A 17,240-nucleotide genomic window follows, 5' to 3' on the forward strand; every position below is an offset into this window, starting at 1 on the left:
AAATGGCCTATTTGCTTGAATGCTGTGATAGCAGACACAGCCCATGGACAAGAGTAGCAATGCATCTGGTAAAACTATGATGTAGCTGCAGCCCTTCATCCTCCTCCCCACTTAATTAAGATTTCTACAGTCCAACCTGCTTATGATGCATAATATGCATGCGAGAACTGTGTTTAGGACCATTTAACCCATGTAACATTCTCCAGGTAAATAGAGCTTTAGAAAACGATTAACAACATAGGCTGAGGTGCGGAATAGCATATTCTGAAGATTGCCAAGCCTACTTTCTCTTTCTCTTGCTGCACTTTAACCCCTCAAGGACGCAGCCCTTTTTCATCTTAAGGACTCGCAATTCTGACCACCGTCACTTTACGGATTAATAACGCGAAAGCGCTTTTACCGAATATTCTGATTCTGAGATTGTTTTTTCATGACATATTCTACTTTATTTTGGTGGAAAATTTTCGGCGTTAATTGCATCCTTTTTTGGTGAAAAATCCCCAAATTTCATGAAAATTTTGAACATTTTGCATTTTTCTAACTTTGAAGCTCTCTACTTGTAAGGAAAATGGATATTCCAAATAAATTTTATTTTTCTTCACAAATACAATATGTCCACTTTATGTTGGCATCATAAAATGAACATATTTTTGCTTTTTGAAAAAATTAGAGGGCTTCAAAGTAGAGCAGCAATTTTCAAAAATGTCATGAAAAATGCTAAATCTGAAGGGACAGATGTTACAGAACTACAACTCCCAGCATGCCTGGGCAGTCAAGGCATGCTGAGAGTTGTAGTTTGGCAACATCTGGAGAGCTACCAATTGGGCACCACTGTAACAGTGGTCTACAAACTGTGACCCTCCAGATGTTGCAAAACTACAACTCCCAGGATGCCCAGACAGCCTTTGGCTGTCCATACGCCCTGTGTCCTGAAGAGGTTAAGGCTATGTTCTCACTATTTATGAAAGGGCTGTGCTGTCAGGTTTCCATTGTATTTTGACACCCTGAATAGCATAGTCTGCTGTACTACTCTTTTCTGTAGGAAAAATTGACAAACTATTAGTCAATGGGATCAAAATGAATCTTTTAAATGTGGATCCCTGGTTACCATTTTGTTTGCTGTAATGAAGGAAGCCATGAAACTAGTGTGAACAGAGCCTTGGTCCATTTTGTGAAATACATTTAGGTGGAGAATTAACCTCTCATTAGCTGTTCTGGATGAACAGATTGCCATTGAAATTCTTATACAGTCAAATATTGTTTTGGTGCTCACTCCACTTACCTATCTTTTCAGCAGAATACAAGGATTCCTCATCACCCTGGTAGGAAGGCATATTTTGTTGAGGCACCGCCTGCTCAATGACTTCAGCAGGAATATTTTGTTTACTTATATTGTCTTTTTTTGTTCCTAAAACTTCTCTATTGCTGCCAACTGTAACTTTATTACTAGGAAAATGTTCTTTGATTTTATCTTGTAACTCCTTGGTATTACTACAACTATGTTTAAGTATGTTTCCCTCATCTTCCTTAAAATGTTCAACTTTTACTTCTTCAATCGTATGAAACATCCTTAGTTCCTCTAGAACCAAATCAAACTGGGCTTTCATCTCAAATTCTGTATTTTTTAGCAGCACTTGACTACCTTCCCTGGAAGCATCTGTATCTGTTTCTTTGGTAACCTGTAGAGATTCTTCTATTTTAATTTCATTGACTTGATCACATATTTGTTTACTGTTTCTTGTGGTTTTCACACATACTGAGGACACTGTGCTCCCATTTAAAAGTCCATCCAAAACATATAACTTCACATGTTGGTTTTCTTCTTTTGTATTATCGTAATTGCTAAGAGTTATATGAACTTCTGTATCATCTTCCATAACCTTGTCACCTATAGAGGCATTCACTATATTATGATACTGAGTAGCGTCACTTTTCATATTTTCATTTAATGTATTTTCATTACTTTCTTTATCTTCAGTGTCTTTTGTATAGAATTGATGGTTGTGCTGTTTTATGTTAAGGCACTTTGATTTGCTCTCTGTGGGTTTGTCTTCCTTTGTAGTCAAGTCGTTCTGTCTGGATCTGCTTTTGTCAAACAACATCTCACTCCGGAAAGAACAATATGTCTCTTCGGAATTGCCACTTTTTGCTTCCACCAAATATTTCTCTGAACAGATTTTGGGAAAAATTTCCGTACCAGACACCTGCTTTAAACAGCCAGACTCCATATAAAAATCTACTTTGTTTCCAGATGTCTCTTTTTGGGGCTGTTTATTGTCAACTCCATTCTGGAAGTGTGAAGGAAAACAGAAGTCTTGTTTTCTAAGTGCACTATTATAGCCCAGATTAGCTCTTCCACTGCTCTTATTTATATCTTCGGTGCCAAGAGAAACCTCTACTTCTGCTTGTTCATACATTAGGCCTTCATGTTTCAATGAGATTGCTTCGTCAGTCATTTCGTGGGAAGACACTCTTTGAGAAGCACTTTGCAAGCCAGTGCTGTGTAAAAATGAAAAGTCATTTTTTGATGTTCTAAGTAATGAATCTGCAAGAATTGAAAAGTTGATGTCCTTGAGGAAATGTTGCTTTGCAAGGGGGTAATTGAGTTGTGTTGAAAATGATTTTGCTCCTGGCAAAAACGACTTATTATTATTGCCACAATGATCAAAACGAGACAACAATGACTTATTTTTTTGAGAACTTTTTAATGTGCTTGCAGCATCGGCCATTTTGGCCTTCATCCTTGCCCTTTCACAGGCTGCCCTGTTGAAACAACCTTGTCCTTGTCGCTCACCCGCTTTGGTGCAGTTAATATTACTAAGAATAACATCGGAAGTTAGTGTACTAGGATGCACTGACAGTCTGACATGCAGATTAATATTACTGTCAGTGTTGTTTGTCAAACAAAGGCTTTCATCAGACTCAGCTGGAACTTTACAGCGTCCTTTCTGTAGCAGACTACCACATAGCGTAGTATAATCAACAGATCTGTCAGTTTGAGGAATGAAAGTGCTACTAAAAACCTCTTCTGTAGCACCAAGTGAAGAAGATGATATAACCAATGACTTTAGCACTGACCCAAAGTAACATCCATCATCAGAGATTTTAGAACCACGTTTGACATTGCAGCATGTTTCCTGAGCGCTTCTTAACAAAGACATAGATGTATTTTTCTCAGAGAAAGCTTGTAGGTTATGACAAGGTTTCGGAAATCTGTCCTCATGCTTACTTTGTATTGTGGCGTAAGAAATAAAATCTATATTTGTTTTTTCATTAAAATTCATTAAATAAGGAAGTGAATCAGCACATCTGGTTAGGTTCACAGACCTCTTTGCTCTGCTCTCTGCATCATCTAACTGAGCTCTTAGTTTTCTCTTACGCCATAGATTCTTTATTGTAATAGCTCCCTGTACATAGCTGGTCCCAATGGTCTCTTTGACTTGACCGTGCATTTGAGCAGTAAAATTACCATAGGAAGTGCTAAAACCTACCTCACCTACAGATGTCTTGGGGAGTTCTGCACTGTGTGATTCACTAGCCAAATACTTTCTGGGAATAAATGTAGAGTTGTAAATGTTGGGTACATAAGAAAGTGTCAATGAGTCATCTAAATAATAAGACTTGTATGCTGATACAATATAATTCTCCCATATTAGGTCCAATTGGGAAAGTATCATGTCCTTCAAGGATAAATGCATAACTAAATTAGGGAAGTGTGGGGTTTTCAGGTTGCACATTTCTTTAGCAGCTGTAATTCCCACCAGAGTATCTCTTTCTGTTGTCATCTGCAATTGTTGGGACTGCAGTGTTCCCCTGTATCTCCCTTTATCATGCCAGATGTCATCCCCTTCTGTGTTTGATTGCTGTCCTCTATACATTCTACTGACTTCACAAATCTTGTAATTTCTGAAGGCTTCTCGAGCTGTGAACATAAAATAACACACGGCATCACATCAAACAGTTAAGTTCATAAAAGTACACGGAAAAACATTTTAAAATGAAAAATTTACCCTATATGTGCTTTACTGATGATAATGTTAGCATTTCTAGGAAGGGAAGCCAGCTTATACTGCACACATATACTTTAAAATGAACATGTAAACAGATTTGTAGCAGAAATATTCACAGCTGTCTCTTTTACCTGAATAGGACTTGCAGAAATTCATACACATGCTGCAGAAATACTGTTATTTACATGTATAGAACAAATGTTTTCAGTTGCAGAGATTTGTGCAACAAATCTTTCACATATGAACTTAGTGGAGGTAAGCCAAAATGTATGACTCAAGATGAAACAATATTTGCTTATTAGTCCCATGAAGAAAAAAATATAACCCCTATCTAAAGAATAGGTGATAAGTGTATGATTGCATACTTGTACGCCCGTGGGAATTTCGATCCCCGATGCTAGCTGGACAGGGATCGGAAGGGGATGCCTGCTGAAATCATCCCGGCACATAGACACCCCCCCCCCCCCCCCATATGCAGCGATCGCCGCAAATCGCCGGTCAATTCAGACCAGCAATATGCGGCGATTCCGGTACATATATGTGAGATCCCCCCATATTGTGCCCCAGAGCCCCCCTGTAGCTCTCCTGCAGTCCCCTTGCCCTGTTAAGGAAAGTTTTTGTCAGGCAGGGGCAGAGTTTTAATTTAATAAAAAAGTTAAGAATATTATTTTTTTGTGTGCCCCAACCTTTACAGGGGTGCTGCAGCTTACCCCCATCATTTTTTGGGGGGTGTAAGCTTCTTATTTGTTTTCCATTATTCGCTAACTTTGGCCGGACCCTCTTCCCTGTAAAGAGTGTTCGGCCACTGTTAGCGAATTGCCCACCCCACCGGGCTTTTTTGGGGTGCAGCATTTTTTTCAGGTTAAGCAGTTTATTTTAATTTTTTTCATTTTTTTTAGCACCTTTTTGGGGGATTATGGGTCCGTGCCACCAGCAGCAGGTCTGTGCTGTGTGGACGGACCGTAACCCTGTGTGCGCCTGCCCTAACCACTGACAGTAATATATAACTGATCAGCGTTTTTTTTAGGGTTCAGGTAGGGGCTTTTTTTTATTTCCCCTCCCCATTTTTAGTGTCTTCTGCGCCCCCTGCCGCCACTGAGCCCCTGCCGCCACACAGCGGCACACACAACTGATTAGGTACTCAATCTTTGGTGCAGGTTTTTTTTTTGCGCTGGAAGTACACCCTTAGTTTTTTCTTTTCTCTTTTTTTTTGTTTTTTTTTTGTTAGTGGGTTAGGTATAAAGTAGAACCCCCTACACATATACACAAAGTAAAAAACACTCACACACATACACCCCCTCCCCTCCCATAAGTGTTTTCAGCGGAGGAGGCATATGCCTTACTTGCCTCTGGCTCTGAAAGTGTCAGTGAGGGTGAGGAAGACCCCACTTTCCTGGTCTCTTCCTCGCTCTCCTCATCATCAAGTTCTGATAATGAGCCCCCAAGGCGGCGGAGACACTGCCGCGTGAGGCCAGATACTCCCCATGCAACTGACCCTGTGCCCCATACTAGCACTAGCGACCACATCGCCTGTACTAGTATGCTGGCCCACCAGGCAAGTCCACCGGTACCCTCTACAACTGTCAGAGAACTTTGATCCTGTGATTCCTGGGTTTGTTGGCAACCCAGGAATCCAAATTGACATCGTCGGGTTCACTGAAATAGACTTTTTTACTCATTATTTCAGTGAAGACTTTGTCAACATTATGGTGACACAGACAAACCTGTACGCCCAACAGTTTGTCGCCGCTCACCTGGGCTCACTTTTGGCTAGTCCCAATGGATGGTATGCCATCAAGGCAGCCGAAATGAGGATGTTTTGGGGCCTCCCTCATGCTGCATATGGGCCTGGTCAGAAAAAAAACAGTGTCAGACAGTACTGGAGCGGGAACGTCCTCTACCAGACCCCTCTCTACAGTATGGTCATGGCACTGAGACGTTTTGAGGCCATTAAGGAAATGCCTGCATTGCAATGATAATGCAGCATGTCCCCCCCCCCCAAGGAGATCCTGCCTATGACTGGCTGTACAAGATACAGCCGATCATAGATCACTTTGGGGCCAAATTTATGGAGGCCTACGTCCCCAAAAGGGAGCTCTCTGTAGATGAGTCTCTTATCAGTTTTAAGGGGAGACTTATTTTCCGCCAATATATCCCATCTAAGCGGGCGAGATATGGCGTGAAGCTGTATAAACTTTGTGAGAGTACCTCCGGGTATACTTACAAGTTTAGAATATACTAGGGTCGAGATTCCCGCATTGAACCCCCAGAATGTCCCCCCATTCTGGGTGTCAGCGGGAAGATGATGTGGGGCCTTTTGCACCCACTACTGGATAACGGTTACCACCTTTACGTGGATAACTTTTACACTAGTATCCCTCTGTTCAAATCCCTCGCCGTCAGATCTACGTCCGCTTTAATATAAAAAAAATATATAAAAAATGTATGCAGAAAATAGGAAATCAGGGCAACTCACCATTAATGCTTTAGTCTTCTTTATTCGTGCAAACAAAGATACAAAACAGTGCACATGGGTATGTGTGGACGGACAATACAGGGATCCTTCCAAGAGCCGACGTGTGCCGTTTCACGCTTCAGTGCTGTTTTGTATCTTTCTTTGTACGAATAAAGAAGAATGAAGCATTAATGGTGAGTTTCCTTGATTTCCTATTTTCTGCATGGAATATATTGTCATGAACTGTTGCTACCAGTGAGCACCCCCACACGCTAATACATCAGCTGCCGCAGGAAGGGGGCAGTGTGTCTGCTGACGTGAATACATTGCATTGCAGTGCCAATTAGCCTCTTTTTCTGGGATACTATATAAAAATTTAAACCACCCCTGTTTTTGTATTGTAAAATTAATCAAACAAAAAACATAACTGGTGTGCAGAATTGTCATATAAAATAAAATGAAGTATTAAAAAATAATGTTATTTATCCCACATAGTAAATGCCATAAGCAAAATAATAGCCAGTACCAGAACTGTGGTTTTTCTGGTCAATTCACATTCCACAAATCATGACACACACATAGTAAAACTAGCATGTCATATATGCAAAATCCTTTACAGAAAAATACATTACAATTAGGGTTTTATATGTGTCTTTTAAATTTTATTTACCTTATTGAAGTCGATGGAATAGGAAAACACTAGAAGAGTCAATGCACGCAGCAGACCACAGAAACTGTGCATTTTTGAAATGCTAAATTAGGCTGGGTCCACACTACGTTTTGTCCCATACGGGAGCGCATACGGCAGGAGGGAGCTAAAAGCTCGCGCTCCCGTATGTGACCGTATGCGCTCCCGTATGCCATTCACTTCAATGAGCCGACCGGAGTGAAACGTTCGGTCCGGTCGGCTCATTTTTGCGCCGTATGCGCTTTTACAACCGGACCTAAAACCGTGGTCAACCACGGTTTTAGGTCCGGTTGTAAAAGCGCATACGGCGCAAAAATGAGCCGACCGGACCGAACGTTTCACTCCGGTCGGCTCATTGAAGTGAATGGCATACGGGAGCGCATACGGTCACATACGGGAGCGCGAGCTTTTAGCTCCCTCCTGCCGTATGCGCTCCCGTATGGGACAAAACGTAGTGTGGACCCAGCCTTAGAGAGAGATTTTATATCTTTATAATTCTTATAACCATACATGTACATTTCACTATGTGACTTTTGTGTACATTTCCACAGAAAAATGTAGTTCATGACCCTTTGCCTTATTATGACAAAGCGGATAAGAGATGAATGGGGAGATTTATTAATTACATCTGGCACATCACAGTGCTGGGTCTCTCATTAAGTGGATTCCAAAAGTGATTGACGCACCCCAGAGACCTATAATGGGGTTGATCTGGGATCTTTCAGTCGTTATTTTGATGGCAAGAATAACCTGACATGGAGCAACACAGGAACAGAGCCCCCACGAAAAACCTTAACATAAAAAAATACAACAAAAGGAGTCTGAGACCAGTGATTTGGTAAATGAGGACACCATTTTATTATTATGGGCAAATGAAGATCAGTTAACAAAGTTACTCAATAAACTAAAATATCTTTATAAACCAACAGTTAGTTCCAGCATCCGATCAGTAAACAAAGTTCACCCAGCAATTGCCTGGGCAACTAAACTCCACAAGGCCAGGCCCTCCCTAGGGGCATTGCCCCCCAAAAACCGCAGTCCAGCCTCAATCATAGATTCCAATTCCAAATTAAATATATCGAGACCAATAGGCGATAAATGAATATGATCAGTAGAGATGAGCGAATCGAAGTTGACGAACCCGAATTCGTTACGAATATCAGGAAAAATTCGATTTGCAACGAATACGAATATCGCCGCGATTCTATCGCGCGAATCGCTTCATTAAACTCCATTTTACAGCGTTCCAGGCTATTGGAGACCTTAGATGGCGGATCCACATGTGAGTACAGGGGCAAGGGATTATGGGAGGGCGAGAAACAGCGGTGGGAATGAAGGTAGGCGGGCTGACCCTGAATCACATGTGAGATGCAGCCTATCAGTGTTCACTGACCCCTGTGATGTCACAGCCCCTCTTGTCTCTCTTCATTTCATCTATGCACTCAGATGGAGAGGACGGGACTGCGTGTGTGTGAATAGCTCATACCACAGCGTTACACTGCAACTGCTAGTCACATCAGCATTAGGGAAAGGCAGGAGTGCTGAGTGCTTTGCTGTTACTCTGAGAAGGATCATTGATAGCTAAACCTCCTATTCACATTATTGAGCATTGCAGCAGAGAGGGGCAGATAGCTGTCAGCTGCCTCATACAGATTTCCAAGCTGCCTGAACTTTCTGAAGCATCTTATCTCCTCATTTTTCAGCCCAATTGAGTTTATTTTTATTTGCTCCACAAATCTTCTGCTGCTCAGAATTGTGTGACAGAGTGCAATTTAGGGTTTAATCCCTGGATTTTTTTTTTTTTTTGTGGTGCTGCACTGTTGGGTCCTGCTGCTGTTCAGTAATAAGTCATATTAGAGTGGACTTTAGTGCCTTTTTACGATTTTGCACCTGTTACTCTGTCTCTGCGCTAAAGTCAGTGTTATACCACACGTTATACACCTGCCGGTGTATTAAAGAAAAAAAAAGTTTTTCCTCCGTACAAATACGCTTAACAGTGCCTTATCGTTGCAAAGGGCTTACATACAAGCAAATAGCCTGCCATATACTACCTTTTTTTCTGTCTCTGTGCTAAATTCAGTGTTATACCACATGTTATACACCTGCCGGTGTATTAAAGAAAAAAAAAGTTTTTCCTGCGTACAAATACGCTTAACAGTGGCCTTATCATTGCAAAGGGCCTACATACAAGCAAATAGCGTACCATATACTACCTTTTTTTCTGTCTCTGTGCTAAATTCAGTGTTGTACCACACGTTATATACCTGCCGGTGTATGAAAGAAAAAAAAAAGTATTTCCTGCGTACAAATACGCTTAACAGTGCCCTTATCAATGCAAAGGGCCTACATACAAGCAAATAGCGTACCATATACCACCTTTTTTTCTGTGTCTGTGCTAAATTCAGTGTTATACCACACGTTATACACCTGCCGATGTATTAAAGAAAAAAAAAGTTTTTCCTGCGTACAAATACGCTTAACAGTGCCCTTATCATTGCAAAGGGCATACATACAAGCAAATAGCGTGCCATATACTACCTTTTTTTCTGTCTCTGTGCTAAATTCAGTGTTATACCACACGTTATACACCTGCCGGTGTATTAAAGAAAGAAAAAGTTTTTCCTGCGTACAAATGCGCTTAACAGTGGCCTTATCATTGCAAAGTGCCTACATACAAGCAAATAGCCTGCCATATACTATCTTTTTTTTCTGTCTCTGTGCTAAATTCAGTGTTATACCACACGTTATACACCTGCCGGTGTATTAAAGAAAAAAAAAGTTTTTCCTGCGTACAAATATGCTTAACAGTGGCCTTATCATTGCAAAGGGCCTAAATACAAGCAAATAGCGTACCATATACTACCTTTTTTTCTGTCTCTGTGCTAAATTCAGTGTTATACCACACGTTATACACCTGCTGGTGTATTAAAGAAAAAAAAAGTTTTTCCTGCGTACAAATACGCTTAACAGTGGCCTTATCACTGCAAAGGGCCTACATACAAGCAAATAGCGTACCATATAGTACCTTTTTTTCTGTGTCTGTGCTAAATTCAGTGTTATACCACACGTTATACACCTGCTGGTGTATTAAAGATAACAAAAGTTTTTCCTGCGTACAAATACGCTTAACAGTGGCCTTATCATTGCAAAGGGCTTACATACAAGCAAATAGCCTGCCATATACTACCTTTTTTTCTGTCTCTGTGCTAAATTCAGTGTTATACCACACGTTATACACCTGCCGGTGTATTAAAGAAAGAAAAAGTTTTTCCTGCGTACAAATGCGCTTAACAGTGGCCTTATCATTGCAAAGGGCCTACATACAAGCAAATAGCCTGCCATATACTATCTTTTTTTTCTGTCTCTGTGCTAAATTCAGTGTTATACCACACGTTATACACCTGCCGGTGTATTAAAGAAAAAAAAAGTTTTTCCTGTGTACAAATATGCTTAACAGTGGCCTTATCATTGCAAAGGGCCTAAATACAAGCAAATAGCGTACCATATACTACCTTTTTTTCTGTCTCTGTGCTAAATTCAGTGTTATACCACACGTTATACACCTGCTGGTGTATTAAAGAAAAAATAAGTTTTTCCTGCGTACAAATACGCTTAACAGTGGCCTTATCACTGCAAAGGGCCTACATACAAGCAAATAGCGTACCATATACTACCTTTTTTTCTGTCTCTGTGCTAAATTCAGTGTTATACCACACGTTATACACCTGCTGGTGTATTAAAGAAAAAAAAAGTTTTTCCTGCGTACAAATACGCTTAACAGTGGCCTTATCACTGCAAAGGGCCTACATACAAGCAAATAGCGTACCATATAGTACCTTTTTTTCTGTGTCTGTGCTAAATTCAGTGTTATACCACACGTTATACACCTGCTGGTGTATTAAAGATAACAAAAGTTTTTCCTGCGTACAAATACGCTTAACAGTGGCCTTATCATTGCAAAGGGCTTACATACAAGCAAATAGCCTGCCATATACTACCTTTTTTTCTGTCTCTGTGCTAAATTCAGTGTTATACCACACGTTATACACCTGCTGGTGTATTAAAGAAAAAAAAAGTTTTTCCTGCGTACAAATACGCTTAACAGTGGCCTTATCACTGCAAAGGGCCTACATACAAGCAAATAGCGTACCATATAGTACCTTTTTTTCTGTGTCTGTGCTAAATTCAGTGTTATACCACACGTTATACACCTGCCGGTGTATTAAAGAAAACAAAAGTTTTTCCTGCGTACAAATACGCTTAACAGTGGCCTTATCATTGCAAAGGGCATACATACAACCAAGTAGTGTACTATTTAATACCTGTATTTCTGTCTCGGTGCTAAATTGAGTGATATTTCACACATTAGTATGCACCGGCTGGTGTATACAACAACAAAAAAAAAAATTTCCGCGTATAAATACGCATACCAGTGCGCTCATCGTTGCAAAGGGCTTACATTACAACAAAGGAGTGTACTATTTAGTAACTGTTATTCTGTCTAGGGCCTATATACTTTGAAAGGACAGCCGTAAGTAATCACCTGCTGCTGTTCTATACCCTCATAAAGGCACTAAGTATGTCAGGCAGGGAAGTGCCATTACATGCACAGAGAAGGAATCAAAGGCGAATGACCAGGGAGTCAGGAGTTTGTCTGGCGCAGAGAGGAACCATCAGACAGCCAAGTAAAATCAATGGATTTATTAGATGCAACGCGTTTCGCTGCGCATGCGCAGCTTCATCAGGCATGACAAAGGGAGGCTGGTAACAGGTATATATACCTCCAGGAATTAACCATTAGAGTACTTTTTGAAAAGAATTGTTACATAGAGTTACATATCTATATGACAATATATAAAAAAGATACATAAATACATATAAAAAGAAATCACAAAAGTAGTAATAAGACAGCAATATGAAAGCAAAATACAAACCTATAAATATATATATAAATATATATAACATGATTATAATTATCGCATGTGATGTGAATATAACACCAAAACGACTCAAGAAATCGCTCCGCTAAATCGCCGGTGCGACACTCAACAACACAAGTTGGATATTATTTCAAAAAATATATATATGGTATAAAGAGTCATGTCAATTGATTCAAAAGATAAAAAAAATTTTTATTTAATTGTATATCGCTACCTTATTAAAAAATAAATAATAATAAAAAAAAAAAAAACCTTTTCGGGTTATTCTGAATATCATAAACTTGAAGGACTTCTATCTAATAGATTACAAAAATTGGAGATAGAAACCATAAATAAAAAAGTACATAAGTTTAATCGTGACAAACAGGATTATATGTGTGGCCAAATACATAAATGGCCAAGATATAACCCTCAGAAGCAAATGTCTAATAACACTTTGTCCTCTAAAAAACAGGAAAACCCAATTAATTCTGTTCTTAAAACATCGTCTGTCACTCCCCTGGGTACTGACAAAAAATTCGAACATAGTAGAACTATAGTAAATTCAGCTCGTAACAATTCCCAATACTCTAATTCAAAAAAGTCTAACAACAAGAAAAATCATATTACTTCTGAAACCAAACCATCAGCGAATAAATCTTTTATGTCTACTGCTAATACCAATATCAGTTGTAATCAAAAGATTATTACTAGCACATGTATTACCTCTACTAATTCTAACACTAATGTGTTTAATAACACTACCACTAATACTTTTTCATCACTAGACAGACCAGCACCTAATATGGTCTGTCCTTTGCTTCCTCCTCTCACCCCTTTGGATCCTTGTCATGGGTCGAACTCGGGTTCCGGGGCGGTGGGGGGTCTTTCTGTTGGGCAGCCTTGTAATTCTCTCGACTGCTCCATTGATCCCTCCCTTCTCACGGTGCACGAGGGTTCTATGTCTGACATGAGTTCCACACTCATTGATAGCTCACAATATGACACGCTTGACACCCCAGGGAATTCTACTCCTGTTTCCACCTCCTCATCTTCTTTTTACAATTGCCCTCTCACTACAGATGCCACTCTAGCGTGCAATGCCAATTTGGATGTACGCTTACGCACGATCACCCAGTATTATCCCCTCATAAAGACATCAAATCGAACACAGTCCATAAAAAGAAAGGAAAACCCAGAGGTTGCAGAGGAGGTCAGAGAAAACGCCAACCCACCTCTACAATTATCCCAAAGACAGAAAAATTAATAACAAAAAAAGAAACTATAAAAATGTTTAATTTATCTAACTATATACTTTCCGAAAATGAAACGAATTTACTTGCGAAAGGACTGTCTTTTTGTCCTGCTGTACGTCCGAACGACTTTCAGTTATTTTTAGATTTAAACGATTTTATTCGTAGATTAACATTGAGCCGTCATTTCTTTATCCAGAATAGATCGGACTATCAAACTACTAATACCCCCCAAATTTCGAATTCGGGAGTCTGTAATTCTAATATTGATAATATTTCAATTCCTGTTACTACACTGGTTGACATGACTCCAGCTCGTCATGTACCAGTAAAACCCAAATCCTCGTTTTATCCTCTACATAATCGTGGCAGCCATCTCGAGACTTTTTATCATATGGTCATGCAAGATTTTTCAAATTTATGTGATAAATCTGTTATTTTTAAGGAAAATGATAATTTAACTGCTGCTGAGAGAATTGCAATTAAATCTATACAGAACAATAAATCTATTATTGTTCGCCCTGCAGATAAAGGCGGGGGGGGTGGCTGTTTTGAATAGGGCTGATTATAAAAATGAAGCCCTTAGAATTTTATCAGACCTTGAATATTATACTCCGCTTCCTTATGACCCTTCCCCTCATATTTTTTCACAATATTGTTTGCTTATAGGTGGAGCTACAGAAAAACAACTGTTGGATAAAAGGGAGCACACATTTCTCAATATTAAAAATTATAATTTACCTATTTTTTATTATTTACCCAAATTACATAAATGTCTAACCAATCCCCCTGGTAGACCCATTATTTCAGGTATTGGTTCGATTACTGCCAACCTTTCTCACTTTATAGATCTATTTCTTCAACCTTTTGTTTTACAATTACCATCCTATTTGAGAGATTCAGCTCAACTTATTTCGGAATTACATGCCCTATCCTTACCCCCCTATTATAGTTTTCTTACTCTGGATGTGTGCTCCCTTTATTCTAACATCTCCACTGATTTAGGTGTTCCGGCAATTAAACATTTTTTACAAGAAGACCCTTCACTTAACCCCAGCCAGTCAGAATTTTTACTGGAGTCCATTAGATTTATTCTTCTTAATAATGTTTTCGAATTCAATCATACCATTTATCGGCAGAGTAGGGGCTGTGCCATGGGGACTCGATTCGCCCCTAGTTACGCTAACTTGTTCATGGGGCGATTCGAGTCCCTTGTCATGGCACAGTCCCTGTTCTTTAAGTCCGTTTTTTTCTTTCGTCGTTATATAGACGACCTTTTTTTGATCTGGGTAGGTACCAAACATGAAGCTGACCTCTTTGTCCAAGAGTTGAACACTAACACATGGGGTATTAAATTTACTATGCATTATGCAGAAAATTCCATCCAATTTTTAGACCTTGACATCCATAAAACAGCCGATGGCACTATTTCGACGAAGACTTTTTTCAAATCTGTCGATATTAATAGTTTTTTACAGTTCGACAGTGCACATTATCCAAGCTGGCTAAGAGGGGTGCCTTTCGGCCAATATTTATGAATTCGTAGAAATTGCACCTCTGATTTAGATTTTATCTCTCAAGCTGAGGTTTTAAAACAACGCTTTATACAAAAGGGTTATCCCAAATCGCTTCTTACTAAGGCATATCTGAAGGTGAAAGATAAAAAACAATCTGATTTGGTTACACCTACTTCAAAAAAATCCAGTTCTATTCAGCTTCTTAACCCCTTTAGATACAATTTTGTTACGAATTTCAATATTGAGGCATCTAATATTAGAAAAATATTAACTAAAAATTGGCCCATTATTCAAAATGATAAAATTTTAAACCAACTAATTCCCCCAGTCCCTAATGTCACCTACAGACGTTCCAAAAATCTCAGCAATTTATTAGCCCCTAGCAGATTTTCTGAATATCGTACACCACAGAATTCCTGTTCTACTAAACCATATTGTTTTCCTTGCAAAAAAAGTCGCTGTCTCTGTTGCGAATGGATTATTCAAACTGATACCTTTTCTTCCTTTTTTACACAACAAACATTTAAAATTAAGGATTCATTAAATTGTGACACCACGTTTGCTATTTATTTATTAACCTGTGGTTGCGCTCGCCAATATGTTGGCCGTACCACACAAACGGTGCGCTCCAGGATGAACAAACACAGATGGAACATAAAACATGGTTTTTTGTTACATAGTCTCTCCCGTCATTTCACTCTCTATCATCAAAAAAACACTGAAACTCTGAAATTAATTATTTTAGAAACTATCCCCATTCATTCACCTAATAGAATACAAAGACTTAATAATCGCGAATCCTTTTGGATTCACAAACTACATACTTTGCACCCTCAAGGTTTTAATGAATGTATTGATACAGTTAAATAATTTGATATTTTGGGATTTAAAAATTTCCCATCGTTCCATATGGATTAATTTTGAAAACAGCATGTCTTGATTTTGCCTTGCTCCTTCTGTACTGTTCACCCTGGAGCGCCCCACGGTGTATTTATTTATTCATTTTTTAGGTTTTATTATCTAAGTTTTGTTGATTTCCTTTTCTTTTTTACATATAAACATTCTTGTATTTTTTATTCCTTTATTATTTATTGTTTGTTAATCCGGATTCTTGTACGAATATTCACACCCTGCGTTTTCGCCGGTTGCTATACTCAATACCGCATTAGTTAATAGAGTTTATCTTATTCTCTAAGTAGTGTTCATACATTCCCCTCTGATCAGTTGCGGTTTGGTTTATCGCACTGTCACTCATTTTTTCTTTTTTCTTTTTTATTTTTTTATTTTTTTATTTTTTTTATTTTTTTTTTTTTTTTTTTTTTTTTTTTATTATTTATTTTTTAATAAGGTAGCGATATACAATTAAATAAAAAAATTTTTTATCTTTTGAATCAATTGACATGACTCTTTATACCATATATATATTTTTTGAAATAATATCCAACTTGTGTTGTTGAGTGTCGCACCGGCGATTTAGCGGAGCGATTTCTTGAGTCGTTTTGGTGTTATATTCACATCACATGCGATAATTATAATCATGTTATATATATTTATATATATATTTATAGGTTTGTATTTTGCTTTCATATTGCTGTCTTATTACTACTTTTGTGATTTCTTTTTATATGTATTTATGTATCTTTTTTATATATTGTCATATAGATATGTAACTCTATGTAACAATTCTTTTCAAAAAGTACTCTAATGGTTAATTCCTGGAGGTATATATACCTGTTACCAGCCTCCCTTTGTCATGCCTGATGAAGCTGCGCATGCGCAGCGAAACGCGTTGCATCTAATAAATCCATTGATTTTACTTGGCTGTCTGATGGTTCCTCTCTGCGCCAGACAAACTCCTGACTCCCTGGTCATTCGCCTTTGATTTCATACCTATCCAGGAGGGCTGCAGTGGACCTGCCTTCATATCTTTTCTGCTTCTAACCTTGTTGTGTGTGGGCGCACAACCAACTTTGGTAAGCGGCTTGGGAATTACCTTCCCCTACCCCCACCTGCAAGATCTACTGATCCCGCACATGAGGCGCCTTCCTTCCTTTCTCTAGAATGCACAGAGAAGGGGCAGAGACCTACATACGTCATGCAGAGTTGGCAGCAGACTTGGGGTGAGTGGCAGCAGGAGTCGCAGCAATAGGCCTGAGCTCCCGTTAACACCCAGCGGTCGTGTCGTCGACCCATCTCTCCTCGTCAATTGGTTTGCACACTCATCCCCATCATCACAAGTGACATATGACAACCCCAGTCAAGAGTCGGTGGGTTCCTCAGACACAACCCTCAGTTGGCATGGCCTGGGAGCAGTCCCCGTAATCCCATTGCCTTTGTCCTATGCTGTTTCCTCTCCCAAAGAAGTATCTCATGCTTTGGGTTCAGCTCCACTATTTAC

General features: G+C 39.2%; 1 protein-coding gene across 1 annotated transcript in view; it reads right to left on the reverse strand.

Moving 5' to 3' along the window:
* Positions 1–17,240, reverse strand: part of RAD51AP2 (RAD51 associated protein 2) — a 198,998-nt gene that overhangs the window by 83,867 nt on the left and 97,891 nt on the right. The window contains exon 3 of the mRNA XM_056564241.1: positions 1,283–3,922. Within this exon, the coding sequence (XP_056420216.1) occupies positions 1,283–3,922 (2,640 nt within the window). The remainder of the gene's footprint in view (positions 1–1,282; positions 3,923–17,240) is intronic.

Source organism: Hyla sarda, chromosome 3 (genome assembly GCF_029499605.1).
Source record: "Hyla sarda isolate aHylSar1 chromosome 3, aHylSar1.hap1, whole genome shotgun sequence".
Taxonomy (NCBI): domain Eukaryota; kingdom Metazoa; phylum Chordata; class Amphibia; order Anura; family Hylidae; genus Hyla; species Hyla sarda.